General features: G+C 40.8%; 1 protein-coding gene across 2 annotated transcripts; it reads right to left on the bottom strand.

Moving 5' to 3' along the window:
* Positions 1-764: 764 nt before the first annotated feature.
* Positions 765-19,502, bottom strand: cdk15 (cyclin-dependent kinase 15). 2 transcript variants are annotated; one of them, XM_047366959.1, is made up of 13 exons: positions 19,280-19,502; positions 18,755-18,895; positions 18,575-18,669; positions 16,017-16,096; positions 15,835-15,929; positions 11,086-11,148; positions 10,886-11,009; positions 10,634-10,754; positions 10,465-10,558; positions 9,631-9,694; positions 9,507-9,555; positions 3,047-3,189; positions 765-2,484 (listed from the first exon to the last, which is right to left on the bottom strand). In XM_047366959.1, exons 1-13 carry the CDS (start codon positions 19,466-19,468, stop codon positions 2,372-2,374), a joined length of 1,371 nt encoding a protein of 456 aa, XP_047222915.1. In that variant the 5' UTR covers positions 19,469-19,502; the 3' UTR covers positions 765-2,371. The 2 variants fall into 2 exon arrangements, with proteins under 2 accessions (XP_047222915.1, XP_047222916.1); XM_047366960.1 differs by having other exon boundaries at positions 11,086-11,145.
* Positions 19,503-19,527: the final 25 nt, after the last annotated feature.

Here is a 19,527-nt window from a genome sequence, read left to right as displayed (position 1 = left end):
GAACCCACTAAAGCTCTTAACACACTCACTTTAGCCATAGATGCTGCCAGCTCCATGCCAAAGTCCAACTCCTTCTTTCTCCTCAACAGCTTTTGTTGCTCCTCCATTTTTCTCCTCAGCTGCTCTTGCTGTTCCTCCAAAGCATGTTTTTCCCTCAGCAGCTTCTGACGAGCCATAAGAGCAGCTGTTTCAGCCTCAGCCCTAAATTTGGATGATCATGTAGTAGGCAAAGATTTACTTACAGTGTTTTTTAATATACTAGACACATTAGAAGAATTATCACTTTACTCTAATGTCATCTTCTGTTACATTCTTTATATTTTTGAATGTGCTCTCAGTGTCCTTGGAAATGGTAAATCCTAAACACGGGGCAACAGCACCCTCCGGAAGTGCATCTGGGACACGTGGCTCCTCCAGGGGCCATTTATTTGACTCCAAACAAGCAGTTGTATGTTTCTCAACAATGTCAAACCAAAACATTTGTTTTCCTGGTCTTCAGAAGGGAGTATAGACATACAAATTCCATAAAAATGTTTTGCTTCTTTAAACAAGCTTTATATATTTTCAAGACATGTTTGTACCTTGTTAGCATTACCAGGACTTTGCATTAAGTCTTTAACTTGTTTAATTACCCGTTTAATCTTCCTTAGCTTTGCCTAGCGTCCTTTTTGGAGTGTTTCCGCTTTCCACAAGAGTGATTCAAGCACTGGCATTATTGAACAGCAAACTCTGCACACATATGGAATAAATTCACAACTTTGCCGTAAAATGCAAGAATTTATTGAGAGAAACCATTCAACTCCAAGTAAAACATATTTCAGTCAACAAATAACCAACTAAATAGTCTAGTAAACATTAACTAAAACTACTGAGCAAACATGAAGGCATAAAGGAATCTTATAATCTATATCCAAATGAAGCAAAAAGGGAACAAATAAAATGGCTGAAAACCATAACCAAGAAAACTGGTGCGATGATATGACAGTTCAATGTGGATGTTTATGATTATGTTTGAGAACCAAGGTTCATTTTCAGGAATTTAGAAATAAGGTCAAATTAGTTTCAATACTAATTAACAATGATTGGTATGTGTTCAAACAATAATTTAAAATGCAAATCATTTTACAACTTTGAAGGCGATCTCAAACGTTCTTGTCTCAACACCAAATTAGAATCTGCACTTTAATTATTTCTCTTGACAAAATGATGCGGCACTAAAAACTCAAATATTCAACCAAACGCTGTGGCAAGCTAAGACATGGCTGTACTGATGACGTGTTGAATCACTGCTGTGTAGTCTTTATTGTTCCATTTCACAAGCTTAGGAAAACAGGCACTTACTTGAATAGTTTGATTTCATATGCCGTGCAACAGTACTTCAAGGAGAGTTAATTAAAATGGTCAACAGAAAGTTGTTCTCCCAATCTCATCCTGCCACCAAGATTCAGGCCTCCCCTACACATGCACACACAAAATAGAAACCGCCACCAGTAACACCCACAACCAGACGCCACCACACACAAACACAACAGCACAGAAAAGGAAAGTTATCAAGAGAGAAAACAAGTAATCTGCTTAAAGGTTATTTTCAAAGGATGCCTTTAAAGTGACAAATGAGCCTCATCAGAACCCAGATTCTAATTTACTGAATATGATGCTGCACAAAAAGCATAAAAGTGCACATGGAAAAGGCACAGGTACCGGACCTGTTGGAGTACGACCCTGTGTTGCAGTCTGATGCAGTTTAGATGTTGTGATCACAAGGGGAGAGGACAGAAAGAGAAGCAGAGAAATGAGGAGAGAGTGAATTGTGAGGCACACACAAACATGAATTAAACTCTGAATATGGTCTAAGACCCTGAAGCAGGCACGAGACATGCTGGAGCCTGCAGAGGCAAGACGTTTGTCAGGAAAAACAACAAAAGCTATTACGCTCTGTGTTATATATCAAACTGGTTCCAGAGCCAAAACACGTCTAAACAAGAGAATTTCTGCTCCAGATCAGCTGCATGTCAAAGAACTGGAAAACTGATACATACTGCAGACTGTCAACATTTTATTCAGGCTCTCTGCAACTAGAACCTGAACACATAGAATGTCTGAGGTTAGGATAAATGAAATTACAGAAGGTAAAAAGCAAGGATAACAGGAAGGAAACTGGAGGATTCCACCACTTTAAATTAGAATGACAGACAATTTATATTTAGTAACATTTCATTTGTACACATTTCAATGAATTCATCTTTTTATGGAAACATCTCTCCATCCACTCATGAAGGTGGTTGGAGAGCGTAAACTAAGCCCATCTAAAGGGTTAGTTTGCTCTTTTTCTTGTCTTATTAGGTCTGGTTGTTCTGATTGGACAATTTGGTCACCAACAGTTGGCGGCAGGAAGCAGTGAAGATTTCAGTCTCCGTCCGGGGTTGAAGATGTCTCTAACCTCAGTCTCCAGGCGAACTCCAGAAACTTTGAAGATGGACACAACTGAGAAACAGCAAATAACACTTTAATTCAAGTTATTTAAAGTGGATTTCATTCTGTGTTTAAGGTAGAATGTGCTGTTAAAGTTGTAAGGTTTTTAACAATGGGGTCCCTGAATATGAGTAGCTGGTCGGTTATGGAAAAGCAGCTAACATTTTCCAAGTTATTAAACTTGCTGGTGACAGGATGCCTCCTTTTGAAACCTCTGGCAGCCACAGTTACAGCTAAAGGAAGACCAGAGTGGGGACACCGAGAGGAAGCTGCTTAGCTAACCTCCGACTGTCTTGATATTGGTGTAAAAAACATGCAGGATAGCTAATTGGTATGAGGCACTGCCTTTTGCAGGCGACCAGACTGGCCAATCAGAGGACAGCTGGTATGAACTGAGGCTTTACTAGGGCTGTTAAAAACAGCCTGTTAAGGGGCTGAGCTTAAAGTGGCAGGATTTAATGAATCTTAATGTAAAATCCATGCATCATTGTTCTGTATTTCACCCTGACTGTGTTTTAGAAATAATTGTTGATCTAAAAAGAAGCTGTCTGTAGCTCGCAGGTAATTGTCTTACTGTCTCTGAGGTGCATGATGGGAGCAGGAAGCGTGCTAAAATAAGGATGCTGCATAGCCTCCTGAGCTGAAATCCGCTCTGTCGGAACCAGCTTCAGTATCTTCTGGACCAGGTCCTCTGTCTTATAGGAAAGTTGTTCCAACCTGATCCAGACAAACAGAGACACATTAGAGACCTACTACAAACTGGCATTATGCAGTTTATTACTTTGTAATATTCTCCTACATGCAGTGGTCCTCCTGGCCTAAAGTTTATCTTTGGGAGAAACCACTAGGGGCGCTGTTGCTGCCATTAACTCTGTGTGCTCTTTGTTTCCTTAACATAAACATATTCCTGGACTTCTGTCTTCTCAGCCCTAGTCAGAGCCTGGATTCTGGTTCTGCTGGAGGGTTCTTTTTGTTCAAAAGGAATAGTGGCTCTATACAGTCCCCAAATGCTCATGCAGAAATCTGCAAAGCAGATCGCCTTGACTGTACCTGGGCTGATTAAGAACCCATTATTACTTACAGAAGTTTCTCAATAAATTAGAATATTAATGAAAAGCTCATTTATTTCAAATGTGAAATTCATAAAGTCTATTGATCCCTCACACACAGAGGAATATATCTCTAGCTTTTATTTCTGCACATTTGAATGATTAAGGGTTACAGCTGATAAAAACCCCAAATTCAGTTTAAGACTGTAGGTACAGAAACTGTGATATTCTATGACTATTTGAATTATTAAAAAATACTGAGCCATCCATGTTTAACACAGAAAGATCTAAAAATATAAATAATTAAATTCAGTTTTATTTATATAGCTCCAAGTCTCAAGGTTCTTCACAACAATCAGGTTCATACATTCCAATTAATCCTAACCATTGAACAGTTCAGTCAGATTCAGTTATTTATTCAAATTGGATAAAAAGTTTTTCTATCTAAGGAAACCCAGCAGATTGCATCCAGTCAGTGACTTGCAGCATTCACTCCTCCTGGATGAGCATGTAGAGACAGTGGACAGTCACTGGTGTTGACTTTGCAGCAATCCCTCATACTGAGCATGCATGTAGCGACAGTGGAGAGGAAAAACTCCCTTTTAACAGGAAGAAACCTCCAGCAGAACCAGAACCAGGCTCAGTGTGAGCGGCCATCTGCCACGACCGACTGGGGGTTTGAGAGAACAGAGCAGAGACACAAAGAGACCAAAGAAGCACTGATCCAGGAGTACTTTCTATGGGAAGGAAAAGTAAATGTTAATGGTTGTAGCTCCTTTAGTCGTTTCATCTAGAAAGAAAGAACAGATAAACTCTGAGCCAGTTTTCAAGGTTAGAGTCTGAAAGAGAGAACATAGAGTTAGTTACAGTAGAAGCTCAGTCAGTAGCCATGTCTAGGAGAGAGAAAGGGTTAAACACTAAAAGACAGGGCCATGTGGATCATCTGTAGAAGGTGAGCATTAAGTTGTTGCCAGCAGAAGCTTGGACGATTCCCCTCTCCAGAAAGGTGTCACAGGTAGACACAGAGTCAGGCCAGGTGTAGCTTCTAGGAAGAGAAAAGAGAGAACAAAGTTAAAAGCTGAAATAACAGCAAATAATGCAAAATTGGAGAGTAGTGTGAGAATGTAGCGAAGAGGGTGAAAGTGGTCATTATGTCCTCCAGCAGCCTAAGCCTATAGCAGCATAACTACACAGATAGTTTCAGTTCAGATTATTTAGTTAAACGGCGCTTATTTACAACAATGTCGTCTCAAGGAACCCCACAAAGGGTCCCACTGATGGTCATTGTTCTACTAAAAACCACAAGGATTGGGATACCTCTCTCTGTCAGACTGATTATAACCATTGGAAAAGAGAAGGGGTCATACAGGTAGCAGAAATGGAGGGTGTGTTTGGACCTCAACCATAACTGAGCCGGTTAAAAAGGTGATAAATAATACTGCATCATGCAGTCAGATTTCTGTCATCATCTTTACATCTTTACCTGTTAGCCTAATTACAGCATCATGGACTGACTGGAATACTTGATCCTGCAGATGGCTTTTAAAATCAAGCAAGTTAAAAAATGTGGCAAAAACTATCTATCTATCTATCTATCTATCTATCTATCTATCTATCTATCTATCTATCTATCTATCTATCTATCTATCTATCTATCTATCTATCTATCTATCTATCTATCTATCTATCTATCTATCTATCTATCTATCTATCTATCTATCTATCTATCTATCTATCTATCTATCTATCTATCTATCTATCTATCTATCTATCTATCTATCTATCTATCCATCCATCCATCCATCCATCCATCCATCCATCCATCCATCTATATACGGTACTGTGAAAATGTTTTAGGCAGGTGTGAACAAATGCTCTCAGAAATATAAATGATGATTTTTATCAATTTACAAAATGCTAAGTGAGTGAACCCAAACATAAAGCCAGAGTCTTTAAGAACTATCTTCAGCGTAAAGAAGAACAAGACTTACTGGAAGTGATGGTCTGGCCCCACAGAGCCCTGATCTCAACATCATGGAGTGTGTCTGGGATTACATGAAGAGACAGAAGGATGTGAGGAAGCCTCCATCCACAGAAGATCTGTGGTTAGTTCTCCAAGATGTTTGAAACAACCTACCAGCCGAGTTCCTTCCAAAACTCTGTCCAAGTCTACCTAGAAGAATTGATGCTGTTTTGAAGCCAAAGGGTGGTCACACCAAAGATGGATTTGATTTAGATTTCTCTGTTGTTCACTCACTGCATTTTGTTGATTGATGGAAATAAATTATTAACACTTCCATTTTTGAAAACATTCTTTGTTTAAAGCATTTTTTCTGTGGTTCTATAGATATATATCTCTATATATCTATATATATAGAGATATATATACTCTATATATAAGATCTAGAGGCCCATATATAAGATCTAAGCCCCAGAGGCGACGAACTGGAGTGGAATTGCTTGTTTTCTCCCCGCTCAGCTGTCTCGTGTTGGGGTTTACCCAGGGGGATGAAAGAGTCGCATCCCTGCGCTTTCGGGTCAGGGACAGGTCTCTGACTGTGGTTTTGGCCCATGGGCCGAGCGGTAGTGCGCAGTACCCAGCCCTCTTGGCATCCCTGTCGGAGGTGCTGCATAGTGCCCCTCCCGTGGACTCCGTAATTCTGCTGGGGGACTTCAATGCCTATGTGGGAAACGAAAGTGACAGCTGGAGAGGTGTGATTGGGAGGAATTGTACCTCTGTGCTAGTCACGGATTGTCCATAATGAACACCATGTTCAAGCATAAAGGTGTTCATCATTGTACTTGGCACCTAGACATCCTAGGCAGGAGGACTTTGTTGTCATGTCTTCAGACCTTCTGCCACATGTTTTGGACACTCGGGTGAAGAGAGGGGTTAAGCTGTCCACTGATCAACACCTGGTGGTGAGTTGGATCTGCTGGAAGAGGAGAAAGTCGGACAGACGTGGCAGGCCCAAGCATAGAGTGAGGGTCTGCTAAGAATGTCTGGTGGAGTCCTCGGTGAGGGATGTATTCAACTCCCACCTCCGGGAGAGCTTTGACCAGATTCTGGGGGAGGTTAGAGACATAGAGTCCGAGTGGACCATGTTCTCCGTGTCTGTTGTCAATGCTGCCGCCCATAGCTGTGGCCGTAAGGTCTGTGGCGTCTGTCATGACGGCAGACCCCAAACCTGGTGGTGGACACCGGCAGATAGGGATGCTGTCCCTATTGTTGTATAAAAAGACACTTCACCAAGCTAGAACAGCTTATTTCTCATCTTTAATAGAAGAGAACAAGAATAATCCTAGGTTTCTCTTTAGTACAGTTGCTAAACTTACACAGAGTCATAGCTCTGTTGAGCCATCCATTCCCTTAGCTCTTAGCAGACATGACGTTATGGGATTCTTCTTAAATAAAATTGATTCTAATAAAAAGAAAACCTTTGACATACTCCTGAAGATGATTACTTCATCAGAATCAGAATCAGAATCAGAAAAGCTTTATTGCCAAGTACGTTTTTGGACATACAAGGAATTTGTTTTGGCGTAGTCGGTGCAATACAGTACAAATTAAACAGTACAAACATATCTACAATATAATATAAATATAAGTGCACAGTTTTAAGTGAGTGAGAGTAAATATAGAGCAGTATAAGATGCAAGAGCAATACAACAGTGCAGGTGATCATTGTGCAAGTAAAGCAGTGCAAGTAAGCAGGAGTCCAAGCTGAGCGTTAATGTAACGCTTAGAGTTACAGGTTACAGGTGTCCTGTCAGCAAAAAAAGGGGGGGTGTGGGGGAAAGGGGGAATGTCAGGGTGGTTTCCGGGCTTTGTTAACCAGGCTGGTGGCAGATGGGAAAAAACTGTTCTTGTGGCGTGAGGTTTTGGTCCGGATGGACCGCAGCCTCCTGCCAGAGGGGAGAGTCTCAAAGAGTCTGTGACCGGGGTGGGAGGGATCAGCCAGAATCTTCCCTGCCCGCTTCAGGGTCCTGGAGGTGTACAGTTCCTGGAGCGACAGTAGACTGCAGCCAATCACCTTCATCCTCAGCAAGTCAGACAACATTGGAAGTAACTATAGAACCTGATCTGTGTTTGGACTGTTTTGATCCTGTGGAGCTTCCTGAGTTATCAGAAATATTAGCTTCATCTAAACCTTCAACTTGTATGTTAGACCCAATCCCAACCAAATTATTTAAGGAAGTGTTCCCTCTGATTACCAGCCCCATTTTAGTTATGATTAATCTATCTTTAGTAAATGGATCAGAACCACAGGCTTTTAAGTTAGCTGTAATTAAACCTTTACTTAAGAAACCTTCGCTTGATCGAGATGACTTAATAAATTACAGACCTATATCCAATCTTCCATTCTTATCTAAAATTCTTGAGAAAATAGTTTCTAATCAAATGTGTGAACATTTACACAGCAATGACCTGTTTGAAGAGTTTCAGTCAGGTTTCAGAGCTCATCATAGCACTGAAACAGCTCTGCTGAAAGTCACTAATGATATTCTTATGGCCTCAGATAATGGACTTGTGTCTGTTCTGGTTCTGTTAGATCTCAGTGCTACATTTGATCCAGTCGACCATAATATTCTCTTAAAAAGGCTGGAATATGCTGTAGGGATCAGGGGAACAGCGCTAGGCTGGTTTAAATCTTATTTGTCTGACAGATTCCAGTTTGTTCATGTAAATGATAAATCATCTTTAAACTCCAGGGTTAATTGTGGAGTACCACAGGGTTCAGTACTTGGGCCAATTCTCTTTACTATATATATGCTTCCAATAGGTCAAATTATCAGGCAGCATGGGATAAATTTTCACTGTTACACTGACCCTAACCCTAACCCTAACCCTCCATAATAGCATGACTATTATTTTCCATGCATCATCAAAGGTTATTCCCTTCTTCATTTAAAACCAGCTGAATGAAAAAAGAAAATAAACATAACTTTCCTTAAGAAAAGGAGGCCACCGTGAGTAGGCATTTTACCATTCTCAAGCAGGTCCAGTTAGCCTTGTTACCCATGTGGCTTAAAGGCTAGGTTGCATGGTGGTGTGGTTGTTAGCGCCATTGCTGTGCAGCAATAAGGTTCTGGGTTCGGATCCCGGCATAGGCATAAAGTCTGACTTTTCTCCCACGCGTGAGTGGGTTCTCTCCAGGTACCCAGGTTTCTCCTGTAGTCCAAATACGCGACTGTTAGGTTAACTCAGTCATTCTCAAACTGACTGCATGACTGGGGGCACGCGATCAGCCTTGCCTTTTTTTATCCTGGAACTACATGAACGCACGGAACTAACGTGAATGTCGCAGGACTCTGACTCTTTTAGGAGTGACACAATAAAAAAAAGTAACAGGGTAATGTGGACACATCCAGAGAGGCTCTTCTGTCTGTAAAATGAAGAAATATATTACAGAGCACAAAGAAGCATAGGCAACATGTCGGGTCAACCAGAACAAAGACCAATGAGGATAATGACTGAGGAGACTTATTATATTATTTTATATTGTTTACCATATAATTGCACTTGTCTTTGTTCTTCACTCAAGTTAAACCTCATTGCTCTTGTTCTGCAGTGGATAAAAGACTGATTGTAGTACTTTATTATTACAGTTATTATTCCAGTTTTGTTTTGTTTGGATGGGGTTGTCTGAAGATTCATCATTCTTCAAAGGGGGGGGAGCACTGGGATTTGAGAACCACTGGGAAATCTGGTCTCTCCAAATTGTTCTAAGTGTGTTTTTTCTGTCTCTATCTGTTTTGTCCTGTGATGGACTGGCAACCTTTCCAGGGTGCAGCCTGCCCCCCACCCAATGACCTCTGGAGATAGGCCCCCCAGCGACCCTGCAAGGATAAGTGGATATAGCCAGTGGATGGATAGGTTAGAGGCTATGTCAGCATGTTAGTATGAACATAGTTAAAGTTTATAAGAAAAAACTCTATCAGGCAAATCTTTATCCTAGATTTTTTTGAGTTGGTGTAGCTTACCTTTTCCAAACCTTTCTAAACTGCTTTGGCTTGCAGTGAATAAACCAGTCTAAGAAGAGAAAACAAATGTAAGCTAAAAGGTTATTAAACCTCAGAATGTGAACACATGTACAGGTGAGCTCACCTGGTCTATAATTAGGCAGCAGACTGACTCCAGGCCAGTTGTCTTCTGAGGGGAGGCCCAGAACCTGCAGGAGTTCAGAAACACATAACCATTAAATAACCACAACAAAATAAAACCCTTTACAGCACACGGCAAAAATATCTCCACACTAGTGAGTGGACTCAACAGCCCTATTGCCCGCTGTCAAAGTCAAGTTTTACTTCTCCAGCACAAGAACTCAGGCTCCAGACCTGGGACCTGATTGGATTTCCTACTAAAACATGGCATCTGCTTAGATCTAGACAACTGGGTAAAAACATATCAGGATTCATGAAACTATGCTCACGCACAAATTACTCATAAAAGTTTAAACCAGTCCTACCTTGAAACTATTTCTACCCAGCTGATTTTTAAAGCATTTAAAATAAAATAAAAAGAAAATTACCGAAAATGTATTTTCTTACGTTTTTACTCTTTATTTATATTTTAATTTCTGTGTATTACTGTGTAGATAGATTTTTAATATTTAGAAGGCTAATGGCAAAACACAGAGACAGTTTCTCTCCCCAGACTGTCTCTGAATCCAGATCCATACCAGGCATATTTAAACAATTCAACCATGTCCTTTCTTTTGTAAAAATACTGTATATACATACTTACCAAAAAAAAAAACCCACGTATTTTATATTGTCCCTTATACATTTATATTAAAAATATCATTGATAGCAAAGTGGAACCAAAATCAAATTCCTTGTTTGTGCAGAAACTCAGTGAAAAAGCTAAATCTGATTCTGAAATTGTGTTTTTTTTTACCTTGAACTATTCCGATCAGAACTCAGTGAGCAGTAAACTGACCGTCCAGATGTTCTGCAGCTGCTCCAGCTCATCAGAACCTCCTGCAAACGCTGGGGATCCCTGCAGCATCTCTATGAAGATACAGCCTGCCCCCCTAATTAAAAGCAAACTTTATTGATCTTCACAGCTGCAGCTGTTCGGGGTGTTGGGTGTTGGACTTGTCACTTACCACATGTCAAGAGCCGTAGAATAATCTATGGATCCCAACAGAACATCAGGTGGCCGATACCACAGTGTCACCACTTCTGAGGAGAGGTTCTGAGTGGGAATGGACTTTGACCGAGCCAGACCTGTACCACAGAACCCTTCAAGTTCAAAAACTGACAGTGGAAGTTTGTGTTTTTTTTCTTACAGTAAAGTGAAAAACTAAATGTTCTATGTGCTGTGCTATGTTTGTCAGCCTGTAGGGGGCCCTCCTCACCAAAGTCGGCTAGTTTGAGCTCGCCTAGGTAGCTGATGAGCAGGTTGTGGGGCTTCAGGTCTCGGTGCAGGATCCTGCGACTGTGGATGTAGGTAAGAGCGCGGAGCAGCTGGAACATAAAGATCTGCAGAAAAGCAGCATATTTAGTGCAAAGTGCAGTGTGGGTTGTTCCTGCAGTGCCCCCTGCTGTGTGCACATACCCGCACATTGTGGGAATGAAGTCCTCCGGGGTGTTGCATCATGTACTGGGCCAGATCTGTCTGCTGCAGCAAAAACAAAATTAAGCAAAATGTTTCTATCTACCACTGTCTGATGCAGTGCCCCCTGCAGGAAGACAGGAGCTACAACATAAACATTAGTCAGTAAATCAGTGCCACTCATAGTGAAACTTCCTCCCATTAAAACATGACTGAATGGCTTTTTGTGTTTGAGTTCAGAAACATTAGAAATGTCTTTAGCTGCAGGTTTTAAACATTTAACTCAAATTTAAAGGGGACATATGATGCAAAATTCACTTTTTTAGCCTTTTTAGGAGATTTCTTCAGTCTGTTAAAGGGAAGTATAGTTGTTCTAAAGTTTTGTTGTACTTGGAAAGTGTCCTCTTCCCACACGGCCCTTTAAACTCAGTCTCTGTCTGTATGTTTAGGTGGATCGCACAGTTTGATGTGTACTTGGAGTCTGTAGGTACAGTGACCGGGAGGTGCAAACCAACATTACAAAATCTGAAACACTTTTACAAACCCAGAGACAAATTCACATTTCTCAAAACAATTTAACAAGACATGAAACACTTTTACATTTGAGAAAACAAACAAAAATTTCAGAATACATTTTAATAACATGTGAAACACATTTAAAAATGACAAAATCTAATGAAAAGGGAATGTACCAATTCCAACGCTGACCCAGAAGTGATAACGGGGGCGCTCATGGTGACCCAAGAAGGACAGCAATCGAGGCTTTAATTTTGAAATTCCACATCAGATCTTGATGAAATTTACTGAGTGACATCTGGAGGTGTTCAGTCAAGGTGAAGTGAGACTGGTCACTGGAAACTATTTAGTTTTAATAAGCGTGGAAGAAGCTTCCACGCTTATATATATATTATATATTCCATATATATTCCCGAAGCAGGAATATAAATGGACATTCTGAAATGCACACAAATGACCACGTAAAACGGTGAAATAAACTAAAACGTCATCTACATATTTGCGGGTGGACTCTTAAATATCTAATACAGGTCCTTCTCAAAATATTAGCATATTGTGATAAAGTTAATTATTTTCCATAATGTCATGATGAAAATTTAACATTCATATATTTTAGATTCATTGCACACTAACTGAAATATTTCAGGTCTTTTATTGTCTTAATACGGATGATTTTGGCATACAGCTCATGAAAACCCAAAATTCCTATCTCACAAAATTAGCATCTCATTAAAAGGGTCTCTAAACGAGCTATGAACCTAATCATCTGAATCAACGAGTTAACTCTAAACACCTGCAAAAGATTCCTGAGGCCTTTAAAACTCCCAGCCTGGTTCATCACTCAAAACCCCAATCATGGGTAAGACTGCCGACCTGACTGCTGTCCAGAAGGCCACTATTGACACCCTCAAGCAAGAGGGTAAGACACAGAAAGACATTTCTGAACGAATAGGCTGTTCCCAGAGTGCTGTATCAAGGCACCTCAGTGGGAAGTCTGTGGGAAGGAAAAAGTGTGGCAGAAAACGCTGCATAACGAGAAGAGGTGACCGGACCCTGAGGAAGATTGTGGAGAAGGGCCGATTCCAGACCTTGGGGGACCTGCAGAAGTAGTGGACTGAGTCTGGAGTAGAAACATCCAGAGCCACCGTGCACAGGCGTGTGCAGGAAATGGGCTACAGGTGCCGCATTCCCCAGGTCAAGCCACTTTTGAACCAGAAACAGCGGCAGAAGCGCCTGACCTGGGCTACAGAGAAGCAGCACTGGACTGTTGCTCAGTGGTCCAAAGTACTTTTTTCGGATGAAAGCAAATTCTGCATGTCATTTGGAAATCAAGGTGCCAGAGTCTGGAGGAAGACTGGGGAGAAGGAAATGCCAAAATGCCAGAAGTCCAGTGTCAAGTACCCACAGTCAGTGATGGTCTGGGGTGCCGTGTCAGCTGCTGGTGTTGGTCCACTGTGTTTTATCAAGGGCAGGGTCAATGCAGCTAGCTATCAGGAGATTTTGGAGCACTTCATGCTTCCATCTGCTGAAAAGCTTTATGGAGATGAAGATTTCATTTTTCAGCACGACCTGGCACCTGCTCACAGTGCCAAAACCACTGGTAAATGGTTTACTGACCATGGTATCACTGTGCTCAAATGGCCTGCCAACTCTCCTGACCTGAACCCCATAGTGAATCTGTGGGATATTGTGAAGAGAACGTTGAGAGACTCAAGACCCAACACTCTGGATGAGCTAAAGGCCGCTATCGAAGCATCCTGGGCCTCCATAAGACCTCAGCAGTGCCACAGGCTGATTGCCTCCATGCCACGCCGCATTGAAGCAGTCATTTCTGCAAAAGGATTCCCGACCAAGTATTGAGTGCATAACTGTACATGATTATTTGAAGGTTGACGTTTTTTGTATTAAAAACACTTTTCTTTTATTGGTCGGATGAAATATGCTAATTTTGTGAGATAGGAATTTTGGGTTTTCATGAGCTGTATGCCAAAATCATCCGTATTAAGACAATAAAAGACCTGAAATATTTCAGTTAGTGTGCAATGAATCTAAAATATATGAATATTAAATTTTCATCATGACATTATGGAAAATAATGAACTTTATCACAATATGCTAATATTTTGAAAAGGACCTGTATAAATAACAGCAACAATGACATCACCACAAGTCAGTTAATTTAAAAAATATTGCTTTTACTAAGATCTCAGTAAGCACCACTGTCGTGATTGGTGATGTTTTTACGCACAACAAAACTGTGAGAGTTGATTGGACCATCATTTATCGAAGTGGAGGCAGCTGGCTTGACCCCAGTAAAACATGCAGCAACCTGGAGTCTTTTACAGATGGTCTGGCAACCTGGTGGCAACCTGGAGGCAACCTGGAGGCCAGGTACTCCAGGTTGCCAGCGTGTTTTAATAATTCATTTTATTTTCTGTGAGTAACATCACAGTAACCATTCATGATCTATAATAAACCGACTGTTTGTGGAATGTCTCTTCGTCGTCCTTTCAGCACGTTTTATATACACCTAATGCTATTTAGGACCTAGTTTCTATCACAAGTAAACCTTATAATATGGGTCTAACACTGTTTATCAAATAATGACATCATCATTTGATGATAATTACTGATTATCAGTCAGTACCTAATAACTATAATGACAATCTATTTGCCGATAATCACCATTTGCTTCGGCAAAAACAGCAGCAGCCAGATTGGCAGCATCTTAGAGGCTATTGCTGCTGGTCTGGTCTGGCACCCCGTGGCGCCCTCTGGTGGCGGAAGGACCATTTCTAGTTGCTACTGCCACAAATTGAGCTGCTGTCTCTCCGACTCAAAGGACCGACCACACGAAAAACAAAACCGAGTTAAACTACTCATATGTGCGCCGCAAAACGCCACTCGGTTGCTGTCCACCTTGGGTCACCCGTTATTACTTTCGGGTCAGCGTCGGAGTTGGTACATTCCCTTTTCGTAAGATTTTGTCATTTCTAAAATTGTTTCGAGACTTATAAAAGTGTTTATTATCTTCTTAAATAGTTTTCTGAAATGTGAATTTGTCTCGAAATTTGCAAAAGTGTCTCAGATACTTTAATGTTGGTTTGCACCTCCCGGCCACCGTATGTAGAAGAGCAGAAAAGTTGAATTCAGTCTCTCCAGGTGCTGCGTAGGTATCTTTATATTCTGTTTGGGTCGTATTTTTCAGTCCGTTCAGTTTTCTCCATCCTCTGTCACTTTTTTCCAACTGTTGCATCACAGTTTTTGCTGACGATCAGCTAAACAAGGTCATGGACTTCGGGCTGAATAATGTCGCTTATCAGCCATTTTTAATTTTTTCTGTGATTTTGTATTTCAAGCTCAAGTACGCTAAAGCTGAAAAAGGATAAGTGTGGTTCGGTTGTTGGGTGTTTTAACAGTTCTTTCCACAGTCCTCCAGCACCAGAACCTCTTTAAAGTTCCAGGTTAAAAGTTATTTTTGATGGAAATGTTCCCACATCAGTGGAGAAATTTCTCTTCATCTGCATGAAGCTCTTCAAGGACGAGTTCTTCATCAACCTCCTCCAGTATCAAGAAGGATTTGCTGAAAGACTTCATCTGATTAAGGGCTCAGGTTCCTTCTGTCTATGGAAACGACGGACACAGCAAAGCAGTAAGCTGCAAATAACGCTAAAATGACAACAAACTTTATTTTAGACATGAATTTATTGTGTTGATCTGATGTCCTGGCCGTAGTTCTGATAGCAGTAGCATCGGGTCTTCTGCTGATGTTAGCGTTGTGTGCTGCTTTTAGCTCCTGGAGGTCAGAACCAGACTGCAGGTTTTAATATTATTACATCAACAGGTTTCATTTTTGTCTCCTTTCTGCGACGCCATTTAATTGTTAAACTACAAAAATGGCCGATGGGGTTAAAGTGCAGCACTCTTTGACCTGGAGGGGGGCGGGATGTGAAGCGTCTCAGTAGCATTTAAAGAGACGGCACCTAAACGAGTTGCTGTCAGGCGCTCCTTAGAGCAGGTAAAAGAGGAACCTGTGGAGCTACAAGAACAAGGAGTTCAGACCAAAGCGTTGAGGTTCCACTTTATTTAGACCATAGCTGGATGATTTATGGTGAAAAGGAAGGATGTAAAAGCATCACATGTCCCCGTTAAACTAAAAAAGGCCTGAGACTGAATCTGTAGCGCCCCCTCAGGTCAGACTGGATACTGCTGAATCAGAGCAAAGGCCTTCCTCACCACATATTCGAAGACAAAGGTGAGTGTCTCACTGGTGTGGATGATGTCATGAAGGAGGACGATGTTGGCATGTTTCAGATGTTTTAGAAGAGACGCTGCTCACACACACAGACACACACACAAGTGTGAGCGCCGACACAGGTGTAGACTCAGGTAGATGACAGACACATCCAATTGGTCACCTTCTCTGATGGCAGTGAATGGGACCCCCTCCTCTGTCTTCATACGAATCACCTTCAGAGCCACCAGCTTCCCGTTTATCCTCCGCAGAAGAAGAGATGAGTTACAATGAAACCACCATCAATTAAATCCATCACTTTGTAGATGATTTATAACCCCGTCACAACCACAGTCAGGAGCTACTCAACCTCAGATGATCAATAACATCTCAAGATTACAAAGTAAAAATACACGTTTGAAAAAATAGATTTAAAAAGATTAAATTAAAATATCCAAAATTGCAATCAAAGGTATGAAAACATGAATTAATAAATAAATATTGATCAAGCTGTCTAAAAACTGTTGTGGTGCGACATTTTGGTCTTTGCTTTTGGTTTTGTGTTTTTGTTTACCTTTTTAGCTAGATGTTTCTTATTTGTGTTTTGTATTCATGTTTGTAGTTTTCTGCTTTGGTTATCTTCTGCCCCCCAGTGTGCTCTCCTAGTTCCCTTGGCGTCGCTTTCCTGTTTTCTTAGAAGGGTTTCCTTATTATGATTATTATTATTATTTATCAGAGTTCTCTGGCACTCTCTTATTTATTAGTTTCTTTTTTGTTACTCCTCTCATCATTTGTTTTCCCCTTTTAGTTATTACTTGGTTTAAGTTCCCTTTATTCTCCTGTTCTTCTTAGCCTTGTTCTCCCTAGTTGATCTTTGTTCTCTAGTTCCTCCTTTATAGGTTAGGGTTAGTTATTGTTTACTTTTATTCTAGTCCTCGTTTCATCTTCTTCATTCTTAGTTTTAGTCTATCAGTGTTGGTTTGAGTTTGTTTACTTTTGTAGTCAGGGTTTCCTTATGGTTTCTGTTTTGCTAAGTTCTTATGTTCCCTCCAGTTTCTCAGTTTCCTTCAGTTCATGTTTATCCTTGATTCTTATGTTTTATTTTTATCTTGGTTTATAGTTTCATTTAGGTCTGCTTACTGTCTTGTCTTTAGTCCCTTTTCCTCATGCTTTGGTTTTATTAGGTTCACTTGCTCCCTCAGCCTCCTTGTCTCACCTGTTCTTAGTTCCTTTGATTACCTGCCTTTGTTCTCCCTCAGTATATTAGTTGGTTTTGTTTCATTGTCCTTTGCTGGTTCCTCTCGTCTCTCACCTTCCTTCGTTGCCCTCGTCCATGCTTTGAGTTCCGCATGTTTCCTGCAGAAACTTTGCAAGTTTGGATTTCTACAGTGTTTTTGTTTCCTTTTTTGATATTTTTAATAAACTAAAGACTGCTTGAAATGCTGCACCCGAGCTCTTGTCTGTGCTTCGGTCCACCCCAAAACCCCACTGTGACAAAAACAGGTTCTTTCATATTGTATCAATAAAGTCGGAAATTAATGGTACATTTACAATTAAATAAATTAAGAATATTTCAATTTTCAATAGTTTTTTAAATCCAAATTTTAATTGCATTTCTTTCTATTTTAAGATTTGTTTGTATTTCCTTATAGATTGAGAACGTTGTTTGTCTTATATCTGTTAATGTTGAAGTAGAACAGTTAAAGAAAGTATTCACACCCTGCAGATTTAGGCTTAAACGCATGACTCTTCTGGCTGGAAGTAATATTGCCATTTTGGAGCGGCCCAGTTAGAGTCCAGACTTGGATCTCAAAATGAATTTGTGCAGAGAGCTAAAGATTAGGGTGATGGTAAGGAGGCCTTCCAAACCCTGAGACTTGGAGCTGATCACCATGGATCATTCATCTATGTCATAGATGAATGATCTGAATACCAGAAGAAAAATGCAGAAAGATGCTGAACTGATAGAATAGGTTCTGATTGATTTCTATTTATAACAACTAAAAATGAAATAGTTGAATTATTATCCTCCTTTTGCATTGTTTTAATATGTTTTGAAAAATACATGTCTCATTTCCTGTCAGAAACCTCTTAAATAAACTAAAGTATGTGTTGGATGGGTGTGAGGACTTGTTATCACTCATGTAAAAACTTTGTGCTGTAATGCACCTGCACTCCGCTCTGTATCTCTGGTATGCAGTCCTCCCTGGTGTGTTGGATTCTGTTATCTATTTGTACACACACACACACACACACACACACACACCAGAGGCCCGTGAGAATCAGCCTCCTTTCAGTCTCACACACACACACCCTGTATGAACTGTCTATTGAACTGTGTTTGGACCACAGCATATAAATAAAGAGATAGGGTGTCAAAACTTTGTAGTTGCACTGCAAAGTTGGCTACCCTTGTTACAAGTAAAACTGACTCTGTGTCGTTCTTACCTCTGAGTTGACTGAATAATACCTAACATAACGAAATTTAAATCTGCTGAGGGTATAAATAATTTTGGGCTTAAAAGTACACGTACTTTAATAACAAAAACAAGCTTTTAATCAGTGAATATTTTTACAACACATAAAAAATGAAACTGTAAAGTAAAAATGAGAAAGTCAGAAACATTTCAAACTGTTTAATGTCTGAACTTTGTCAGTAAAACTAAAAAGTGTAATAAAGCCTACATTGGTTCAAAATGATGCATGTTAATAATTACTCTGTGATGTCATAAAAAATCTGACCTGCTGATGCCTTTGTAGACGGACGCAAACGCTCCTTCTCCCAACTTCTCCAGACTCAGGTATGAGTGCGCTGCTCCAAACTCCAGACCCGCTTTCTGAGCACAGCACATGTCAGACATCAGGCCCTGAAGAACATAATATGGTCATTAAATCACACACCCCATGACATCTTCAGCTGACCCAGGGGAAACATTCCTGCACGGTCGCTGCTCTCAGCGGGTCACTGTTGCTTCGTCCTCTTGGAACCCTGAACCGTCTGACTTGCAAAGTGTGGAACCAGTGAGGCTGAGGCCCAGGTGGGTTGGTAGGTTCACGATCCACCTAAACATGCAGACAGAAGCAGGGTTTAAAGGGAAGTGTGGGAAGAGGAGACTTTTCAGGCACAACAAAACTTTAGCACAACCATACTTCCCCGTTACAGACTGATGAAACCCCCTAAAAGCTTCTATATCAACCAGTACAGAATCTTCCACCTAAAACTTCACCTGAGGTCATTGGTTCCACACTAAACACAGCCTCTGAGCTTTGTTGCCACCCTAAAAAATATCCGTAAAATTTGGTTCCCCTTTAAACACCACCTGGCAGCAACAGCTCCACCTTGGACAACATCTGAATGCCTTGGTTCCTCCTTAAACAAATTCTGACATCTTTGGTTCCTTTGTGTCCGAGTAAATTTGTATTTAATCTGAAACATTTCTAAGGTACCACAGAAGGCGGGATAGAAGTCCAGCTCCTGCAGCTCCTTGGACTGTCGTCGTCCTCCTCTGGTCCTCCATCCTTTACACTCTGCTTCGTCTCGTTGTCCTCCTCTTCCTCCTCCTTCTGTTTATCATCGCAGCAGCAGCTCCACAGCCAGCAGCTGGCTTCCCTCATCCAGCGAGCTAATTCCTCCATGTTTTCTCTTCCCCGTCTGATCCTGTTTTTCTTCTTTCTCATGACTCACATGGTTTAGG

This window comes from Girardinichthys multiradiatus, chromosome 5 (assembly GCF_021462225.1).
Source record: "Girardinichthys multiradiatus isolate DD_20200921_A chromosome 5, DD_fGirMul_XY1, whole genome shotgun sequence".
Classification (NCBI taxonomy): domain Eukaryota; kingdom Metazoa; phylum Chordata; class Actinopteri; order Cyprinodontiformes; family Goodeidae; genus Girardinichthys; species Girardinichthys multiradiatus.
The sequence above is the reverse complement of the archived record's forward strand: the minus strand, read 5'-3'. Positions and strand labels throughout refer to the sequence as shown.